The sequence below is a fragment of the Charadrius vociferus genome, unplaced genomic scaffold, assembly GCF_000708025.1.
Source record: "Charadrius vociferus isolate BGI_N301 unplaced genomic scaffold, ASM70802v2 scaffold1, whole genome shotgun sequence".
Lineage (NCBI taxonomy): Eukaryota > Metazoa > Chordata > Aves > Charadriiformes > Charadriidae > Charadrius > Charadrius vociferus.
The window spans coordinates 10102194-10112444 of NW_009647680.1; the positions used below are offsets into that span (position 1 = coordinate 10102194).

A 10251-nucleotide genomic window follows, 5' to 3' on the forward strand; every position below is an offset into this window, starting at 1 on the left:
TGGGCAGAGAGAAACCTGATGAAATTCAACAAGGGCAAGTGTAGGGTGCTGCATCTGGGGAGGAATAACCCCATGCACCAGTACAGGTTGGGGGCTGACCTCTTGGAGAGCAGCTCTGTGGAGAGGGACCTGGGAGTCCTGGTGGACAACAGGATGACCATGAGCCAGCAATGTGCCCTGGCGGCCAAGAAGGCGAATGGCATCCTGGGGTGCATCAAGAAGAGTGTGGCCAGCAGGTCGAGGGAGGTCATCCTCCCCCTCTACTCTGCCCTGGTGAGGCCGCGTCTGGAGTACTGCATCCAGTTCTGGGCTCCCCAGTTCAAGAAGGACAGGGAACTGTCCTTTGCTGGAGAGGGTCCAGCAAAGGGCAACGAAGATGATTAGGGGATTGGAACATCTCTCCTATGGAGAAAGGCTTAGGGACTTGGGTCTCTTTAGTCTAGAGAAAAGAAGATCGAGGGGGGATCTTATTAATACTTACAAATACTTAATGGGAGGATGCCAGGGGGATGGGAGCAGTCTTTTTTCAGTGGTGCCCAGTGATAGGACGAGGGGTAATGGGCATAAACTTGAACATAGGAAGTTCCATCTTAACATGAGAAGGAACTTCTTTACTTTGAGGGTAGTGGAGCACTGGAACAGGCTGCCCAGAGAGGTGGTGGAGTCTCCCACTCTGGAGACATTCAAAAACTGCCTGGACGCTGTCCTGTGCAACGTGCTGTAGGTGACCCTGCTCTGGCAGGGGGGTTGGACTAGATGATCTCCAGAGGTCCCTTCCAACCCTGACCATTCTGTGATTCTGTGAATTATGAGCGTCAAACTGGAACACAGGTGTTCTTGAGCTCCTGAGTTTGACTGTAGCATTGACCATGCTGATGGCCTCAGGAGAGTCTGTTTGTTACCCTTTCCAGCCCAAGTTTCCTGTGGGTAAAGTGAAGATTTATAATTTTTTAAGGCTATTGAGAATGGGTGGTATTTGTATAGAACTGTGAAAATGCCGAGCTCTGAATATTATTCCTGAATTTGCTTTTGATGTTACTGGAATGACGAGGCTAAATTAGAAAGTACAAAACCACCATAATAAAAATATCACTATAGATTGTGTTGTAAAAGTCGGTGTATTGTTCCATGACTTCTGGAAATAAAAGTACATTTTCCTACTAGTAAACTCTCCCTGGAGCTTGAAAATGCAACTTTGTTTTTTTCTGACTAACAGTAAAATTTTTTTCACTGGTGCAGTACAATGACCTGTCCAATGACCAAACACGTTCTCCGGTTTCTTGTGCCGTAGGTCTTGTGGCAGTATGGCGCTATTGGAGAGCGTTAATAAAATGGACAGATGTGAAATATACACAGATCTTTAAATAATGTAGATCTCTCCCTCCACTGCAGCATTTTTAAATACTGCTGAGTTCTCTTCCTTACCTGCAGCGCTGCTTCATTTCTTGTATTCCATGTTGTAACTGAAATCTGAATTAGTGTGTTAGCTTAGGAAACAATATTGGCAAAATGGTTTTCTTCCCTAATACCTTGGTCTTAACGACCATGGAGACTCGTAGTTGTGACAAAAGCTTCGTTACAGAATAAGCAGGGGCCTTGCTGCGTTTGCGTTTTTCTACTTAATCAGAATCATCAGGAATCAAATATGTTCTTTAAGAACAATAGGCCTAAAAGCTACACACGGGTTTAAGTAAATGTTTTCAAGATGAGCTATTTTGAATGAAAAATAAAAGTATATTTGAAACAATAATGTTTGCAAGACATCAGAATAATTCTTATTTTCATGATCCCGGCACATAAATATTGTGCAAGCTAGCGAGGATGGCTGCAGGGAAGAGAATCTCCTCTCCACTTAAGCTGCTTATATTTGGGTATTTTTCAAATTCCTGTGATGTTTTACAGTATGAATACACTCTGGACACCTTTTGATGCTTTTTTGCTTAAATTCTGAGTCATTTTAATAATTAGGTGGCACCATTTTCCTTTCTTTTGAGGAATCCAAAGTCGTGAAGCAGAGGAATTTCATTATGTTTACTGCCAAAACGCTGATACTCCAGGGCTTTTCAGAACTCGGAAAGTGCTACATAGCAAGTTAAAGATGCAGCGAGTGCTCCGAGCAATTAAAATGTCAGGAAGAATAAAACAAGCAGAGTTTAATTATCTAAATTAGTTTGCTTAAGATACTAGGATTATAGCTACTCTTGCAAAACGCACTATGAAGTAAGTAATATTTACTGCTGGATAGGAGACCTGTTTTACACCTATAAGTCCCTCTGCATGTGCTTACGACAGCAGCGCACACCGTGTTAAGAGGGGAGGCTTTTGATTTGAAGGCTTGCCCGTGAAAAGGTCCCAAATGGCACCGTGGGTCCCTGCTTAGTCTCCATCGTCCTCGGGGTGTCCTCAGCATCTCCTGTCCTTACCCCAGTCCTTGAATAATATGAGGCCTGGCTGTTGGGTAGTATGTCCTTTTAAAAAGCACTAACAATTAATTCCCTCCCTTTCTTTTTTTTTTCTTTTTTCTTAACAGAGGTTCGTATCGCTGCAGTTGAAGCCCTCTGTATGTTGGCTCAGTCCTCACCTTCTTTTGCGGAGAAATGCCTGGATTTTTTGGTGGACATGTTTAACGATGAAATCGAGGAGGTGAGATTGCAGTCGATACACACAATGAGAAAAATTTCCAACAACATCACGCTGAGGGAAGACCAGCTGGATACTGTGTTAGCTGTCTTGGAGGTAAGAAATTCCTGAGGGAGGAAAAAATTGCATTCTTGCTTTCTTTGAGGTGTTATAATTATATAATGCTGATCAGCCCCTTCCTCTGAGCTGAAACTGTCTACCTTTTTTGTTGTTTTTTCCTCTTATTTGAAAACCCCAAAAGGCTCCTAAGGTCTAGTTAGCTTGTAATCTCCAGGACAACAGAATACTTTTGAAATAGATGAATTTCAGATAAAAACTCCTCCCTTGATCACTGTGCTGTTGCCTCGTGTGTTTCCTTCTATCTCGTTTTGTGGTTCAGCGCTCTGCACCACTTCATGTCGAACACATCTTCATTTTCTATTTCCTTTGTTCAGCTGCTTTCGCTACACCTTTGCTCACCAAGCAGGGACAGGGCGCGGGCCCAAGATCTTCCTTCTGACTGTTCAGAGAGTGTCTTGGTGTGCTCTGCAGTATAATTTTGGGTTTTCCCAACCAGCATCCTCCCAGTCGGTTCTCAGCCACAGGACAGCGTGAGTCAGCTGCTGTTCCTGGTTGATGGGTTTGATCTGGAAGGGGGAAGAGGTTTTGGCTGTGTAAACAGCATTGTGCCAAACTGCTTCCTCTCAAACCTGTTTTCATTTGCTGAGCTATAGCCCTTAAGGCGTGTTTTTTTGATTCTGCTGCATGTGGTAGGCAAGTCTCTGCTTCTTTTGCGGAGTCTCCCAGCCTCAGGAGGTGTCGCAAATCCGCTGTTTCTGTCTTTTCGCCTCCTGTTTGCTTGACCCTGGGTAACAGTGGCTTCTTTCAGTTGTGCCCCAGGAAGAAACAAACTAGCCAACCTATTTTATCAGTCTAAAAAATGCTGTAGAATATGATCTGAGTTTGCAAATACAGCAATGAGTTTTAAGCACCTCAGATTTTTATGTAGTTGATTTACATTTGTTCAAGCTGGGGACTTGTGCATCAAGGTATAAAAACATCGTAGTTAGACTGGGGTTCTGGTTTACGCTTCTGTGCTGACTTATGTGTGATAAATGATGCATGAATTATGGCTTATATTATCATAATGATTATCAAGTATCAGGATAGTTAAAGTGTGAGCATGATTAACATTTTAATGGTTTTGTCTGATTCTGAAAGGTGCTTGATTGCTTTCGGTAAAATCTATCTCCCAGTATCAAAGTAAAGGATTTGGAAAAATAGCATTAACTTTTGTGCCTAAATTTGTTCTGAGAATGTAAATATGAAACAGTTGGGGACGGCGATAACTTCTGTTTTCATCCAACCGCTTTGACTTTGAATAACTCTATCAGCTACTCCTTTCTTTTCTCACGTGGCTTTGTATTCTGCTTTTCCTGTTGTTCTTGATCTCCGTTTCTCTTGAGTTGTTCTCCTCATAGTCCCTTTGTAGTCTTCTGCCTCACTTGTCTCTGTACTGCCCTTCCAGTGGTCCATGCAACTCACCTAGAGGATGTTACCTTCAGGGTTATTTCATTCCAGTCCTTAGAGTACATCTTCTCTTTGGTCATAGTCTGCCTTCCACCACCAAAATAAGGAACGGCTGAGAAGCTCTGCTGTGCTTTCCTCCTTTGATCATTTGTGTGTGTTGGCTGTCATTTAAGAGCCTTTTCAAGAGGACTGCTCTTTTTTCTTTTGTGTAAAACAGTGATGAATGAGCTGTTGATACTTAGCAAATTATAATTAAAAAAATGAAATAAAATCTGCCATTGAAACGCATCCAGTTCTTGTATCCTGTCAAATTTTCATGTTCTATCCAGCAGTGCCACACAAATGCTGATAGCAAGGAAGTATAATACATTAACATGGAATAGCAAGGTGGTTTTTGGTAGAAGGAATGTAATTAATTAAGCTGGAGTTTGGCCACAGCACTAAAAATACTGCTTGGAGATTGCATAAGTTCCTCTGTACAACATCACTCTGGCCTAAAAAATAAAATGGGTGCAGTGTGACTTTAGAAGCAGTACATTAGGGATCCCATACGATCATAACAAAGTTCCTGACTGAACTTATAAGTGTGTTTTATCTTTTTATTGTCCCATCTATTAACCTGTAATTAGGTCAGGTTGCTTTGTCCTATAGATGATCACCGTTAATCTAGTCTGTCCAGCCATTGACGTGTCCTCAACACTTATGCCAACCCCCTGCAGGCTGGCAACTGAGTTAAAAGCTTGTGGAATTAAGAATTAAGCTTCAGCTGTTGAATGATAAAAGGCTTCTCCAAAGATGATAAAACAGTCTTTGGCGATAGTTTTGCTGAGTTACCCAGCGCCTTCCTTTTCTGTTACTGCCTATGCCAAAGGGTAGAACGTCACCCAAACCAAGTAGTGATTCTTGCTCTGCTTGAGAAGGTCTGCGGTGAAGCAGTTCCCATTCGTTCCAGTAAATGAAGCACGAGGGTGGATGAGACCAGGAGGAGACCCTGCAGCAGTTGCCTGGTCTGTCGCTTCATCTGTGCTTAGCTATGATAATTAGAAACGTACGCTGTTTGTCAGGTGCTTCTAATATTAATTCAGCCAAGGAACAGGAACTGCTGCCTTCAAAGTAAATGTATATGCAGGCACATCTTCTCTCTTGATGCTCAAAGGTGTCTGGGTTGGGTTGTGGTTGTTTGGTTTTTTTTTTAGGATTCCTCGAGGGACATTCGGGAAGCGCTTCATGAACTGCTGTGTTGCACCAATGTCTCAACTAAAGAAGGCATCCATCTTGCACTGGTGGAGCTGCTGAAAAACCTCACCAAGTATCCCACGGACAGAGAATCCATATGGAAGTGAGTGTGTTCAGTGTCCTTGTGTGTCTGTTTATTTTCCTGTTCTTTTTAGTAATTGAGGCGTTTGGCAAATATTGAGCTAGCTAAGGAGGTAACAGCTATTGTAGGTACACAATCCTCTTATTCTGTATATATTTGGAACAGTGGCTGTACTAAGCATTGTACGTATTCATGACTGATGTAGAAACTCCGTGTCGTTCTTGCTTGTCGATACTTGTACTGGGAATCCAGAACTGATGACCACTTCTGGAAATAGCCCTCTTATAAACACTCAAAGCATTCCCAGAAAAGATGAAGTCAACCTGTAGTTTAAAACCTCATCTCTTCTATGCAACTAATGTTTTGTGCTTACTTGACACTGTATTAAATGGTGATATTTACCAGCAGTGGATTATATCAGTCATGACAAGTGGATTGGCTGTGTGGCATTGTGCTGTTGGAGGGACTCTTTCTGTCTACGCAAAACTAGTGAACATTTGCGTGGGGGTTTTTTGATTGTTTGATGGAAGCAACAAAGGAAGGGATGCTCCAGCAGACATAGTTTGAGGTAGAATTCTTGGGTATTATTGGAAATACTTATTTTAGTCATTTTTGTCTTCCAGTGTACTCTTACATTGTTTTTTGGAGTTTGGGGTTCTTGGGTTTGGTTATTTTGTTGGGTTTTTACCTCTTCACTCCTTTATTTCTGAAGAAAAAAATACACTCATTTGTTAGCATTCAAAATGAAAGCTTTTTGTGGGTTGTATAGCTCCAGGTGTTAAGCATTTCTTGGGACAGTTTAAATAAATAATTTTTATTACTGCTTGCTTTTTCAAGCTGTCCTCTTAGTTTTGTTGGATCCTACCAAATATTAATAGATATACTCAGCTGTGAAGAGACAATGTTTCCATGAGTTTGCCCATACAGTAGGATTTTGATGCTGACCAGCACCTCAAAGTGCCACTGCAACATAAAGTAATAATGCTTTAAAGTGTTGTAATTTGCAATGTACGTTTGATGAAGTATTTCAATCTGTGTATTTTCAGGTGCTTGAAGTTCTTGGGAAGCCGGCATCCCACCTTGGTGCTTCCGTTAGTCCCAGAGCTGCTGAGCACACATCCATTCTTTGACACTCCGGAACCAGACATGGATGACCCAGCCTGTATCTTTTTAATGAAGCCAGTTAATCATTTTGACTGTAATAGACTTTATTCATATTTTCCTGATGCTCACATTTGTTAAACTTTTTCAAACTGTAGCAGACAATCCTGTAGCTATTTCTGAATTTCTTCGCTGTTTAGTTTTATTACCCAGCAACTGATGGAATAACTGTTATCTGGAACCATCTTCATAAATACCAATGTGGTATAATTGGCCTTTTTTAATGCTGTGATGAATAATCTGTTTATCGAGCAATTTGTCAAGGTTTAAGCGTTGCAGATGAGTCCTTTGATGTGAAAACATTTGTCTAGTTTGCACTAATTTTGAAGATGCTTTAGCTTTTAAATGAGAAGAGTGGTTTTCCTTGTCTGTTTTCTTTTTAGGTAAAACTTCTATCCTCACTGTTGTGCAGAATACAGAACAGCGCCGTCTCTGAGTACAGCAGTGGCTGAATCCCTGTAATGCTAGAAATTTATCATCTTTTTGAAACAATTCAAAATCAGAAATCCTTATATTAATGTTAGCTCTTCTAGTTCTTTAGAATACGAACTATGATTGTAATACCATTATCTTTTAACAATGGGAGATGCCTTGGAAGTGCGAAGTCCCGTTTTTCCATTGTTCATTCTCCTTGCTTCCCTTCTGGGCGACTGCAGAATGTAATGTTATTTCTGATGCATGCTGAGACATGTTAGACTGGAACAACTCTCTTCCTCTGTGGAGCTACTCTTTATTTCTCTTACCAGTCCCAGGCCAGCAGCTAGAAATTCTATACAGATTCAATAAACACCTTGTGAGAATTGAAAAGGGATAGAATCGGGTGGAGGGAAAGATTCCTCTATAATCAAATGGTTGAGTAAATTTGTCCTGTGAGTTGAGAATTGAAGGAATATTGGGATGGGGAGAAAGCTGTTACTTAGCTCAGTGCACCTTCCTACCCTGAACCAAAGGATATTATTTTAGAGAATGTTCTGGAGGTAACTTCCCACCAAATTTTATGGAGATACGTTATGTGAAGACAGGCCTGGGAACCAGAAACTGTAAGGTAGACATGAGTGGTATGTTTCCAGTGTAAACTGTCAATTAAAAACATGCAGTCTTTTTTTCAGTGGTGTCCAGTGATAGGACGAGGGGTAATGGGCATAAACTTGAACATAGGAAGTTCCATCTTAACATGAGAAGGAACTTCTTTACTTTGAGGGTAGTGGAGCACTGGCACAGGCTGCCCAGAGAGGTGGGGGAGTCTCCCACTCTGGAGACATTCAAAACCCGCCTGGACGCTGTCCTGTGCAATCTGCTGTAGGTGACCCTGCTCTGGTGGGGGGGGTTGGACTAGATGATCTCCAGAGGTCCCTTCCAACCCTGACCATTCTGTGATTCTGTGGTTTTGTTTGATTCAAAGCACTTAGCACATTTGATTCAGGTTAGGTGAGTAGCTTCAGCTGAAAATTTTGAAAGGATTTTGGGTAAAGAGGAGAAATTGGTCTGTCAAGTGGAAACCTTTATGCCCGGCAGCCCAGAAGATTTCTCAGGAGGTGAGAGCCATAGATTCAGTCCCTTCTGTGGCTGAACCTACTTCTTCACTGTGCAGATGAGTGCCCAGATGAGCGTAAGCTTTGCATTGGGATCCTTTCACACTCTCCTGTTAGAGATTTTACACTTGGGGTCAACCCAAGTGCAGGTGAGTGCCCCAGCCTTTGGGCCAATTGATTAAAACCTTTGGCTTTTTTTCGGTCACTCAGACTGTGAAAATGTTGTGTTCTATTCCAGAATCATATTCCCGTGTTTGATCCTTTGGGTTTTTTTAAGTCTGTGTAAGAGGGATGTTTTTCAGGGCATCATAGGAAATGCAGCAATATTCAAAGACTCAGGGGTAAATGTTTAATTTGAGGTGGTGTTTGGGTACCGCACTGGTAAGCACAGTGTCAGCTTTGAGGAAGAGTGAAACTCCACCTAATGAGCATGTTCTGCATTTATAATCCCTGGCTCCTATCCTTTGTGTTGCCTCTGAGCCATCCCACGTTGGCATTAACATCCTTCCTCCAATATGGCTCATCCCGTAATGTTTGTGCTTTGCAGTTTGTTTTCATCTGCTCAGACAGCTGCCTCTTTGGGTTTTGCTCAGTGTTCTCCAACTGTAAAAAAAACTTCCTAAACAATCTCCAGCAAAGAAAGGGTTGTTGAGTTGTTGTTTTAACTTGCCATCCCCAAGGAGCTCTTCTTGCTGGTGTTTATTTTTCTTTAACAATCCCTTTCAATAGACATTGCTGTTCTGGTTCTGATTTTTAATGCTGCTAAAAGTTGCCCAACAATGCCTGCCCTGTTCTCTGATCATACATTCAGACATTACGCCTATCTTCGGGACAGTCTCTCTCATCTGGTCCCTCCGTTACGAGTAAGTTGAACCACTTTGGTTTGCACTTTGCCTCTCGGTTACGAATATTCCTGATCTCTTCCACGTCTGTTCATGTGTAACACTTGGATTCTAAAAGTTTTTTTTCTCCCAAGCTCCAAGCGAATAAATATTGAAATGTATGTTAAATAAGGAGAGCCAAATATTAAATTGTTACAATACGGATTTTGTAATATTTTGGGGAGAGTTGCTCTCAAGTGAGAATAGCACATGGTTTGCTGGTTAGGAAAGAATACTGGGAGGGCAGGATTCCCAGGAGCTTTCTCTAGCTCTCACTGTGTGGGGAAGGGGAGCTTTGTAGATCTTCCAACATTTGACTTGTGTCCTACCTAATCAGGTTACTCATGGGTGAGATGTTCTCTGCACCTTTGAAAGGGTTTTTTTTTTTTTTCCTGCATGGAAGTACAGGTGGGACTGAAGTTGCTCATAAGTCATATTACAGTTCATAAAATGAATTGCGGTTTGTGTGGTCTTGGACTTCCCTTCACTTCACAGTGTCATAGTTAGTAGATGAGGAAGATGTTTCCCTCAAAGGGATGTTGAAGTTTAACCTGAAGATCTGTAGCTGCAAGTGGATTATGAAATGGAGAGTATTAACTAACAAAGATAAAAGATGTAGACTTGAAATCCATTATATAAATTTTGAATTTGAGGCATAAATCAGAGCTCTCAACTGGGAGTTGTTAAATAAAGCAGCAGCATTTTGCCATGTTGTTACTTGTGTTTGACTTCTGTACATGTGTTTCTTCTTGCTTAGTTGCCAGGTAGAAAGCTGCTGTCCTCCCCTGTCTCTCCCAGTATTACGCCACACGAAGATCCTTCCCAGCAGTTCTTGCATCAGAGCCTGGAGAGAGTTTACAACCTTCAGCATCTTGACCCACAGGGCGTACAGGAGCTGCTGGAATTTACCATCCGGTAAGGCTGCAAGCTGACCTGTTCATGGGAAGATCAGTTTGGATTCCTAATTTCTCTGAAGCAGGTGCTTTGCTTCTGTGTATCAGTGTTGCACTGTGCCGTCGGGTGCTTAGTCTGAGCCTTCTTCTAGAGAGCATTGTGATGAAAAGGTACTCTTAGTTCTCTGTCCCTGTATGAATCCCTCATTTTGATCTTACTGTTTATAATGTATGTGCTGAAGGTTGGTGGTTTTTTGTTTCATTTTTGTGGGAAGAGAGAGGTTGTCCCCTTTGCTCTTCTAATTTCCAAGTCCTGT

The 10251-nt window shown here is 41.8% G+C and overlaps 1 protein-coding gene across 1 annotated transcript in view; it reads left to right on the forward strand.

Annotated features, from left to right (window-relative positions):
• The window catches only part of INTS4 (integrator complex subunit 4), a 37063-nt gene that overhangs the window by 12164 nt on the left and 14648 nt on the right, over positions 1-10251 (forward strand). The window contains exons 11-15 of the mRNA XM_009881254.1: positions 2531-2736; positions 5346-5488; positions 6514-6629; positions 8890-9023; positions 9799-9956. Coding sequence (XP_009879556.1) covers positions 2531-2736; positions 5346-5488; positions 6514-6629; positions 8890-9023; positions 9799-9956 — 757 coding nt within the window. The remainder of the gene's footprint in view (positions 1-2530; positions 2737-5345; positions 5489-6513; positions 6630-8889; positions 9024-9798; positions 9957-10251) is intronic.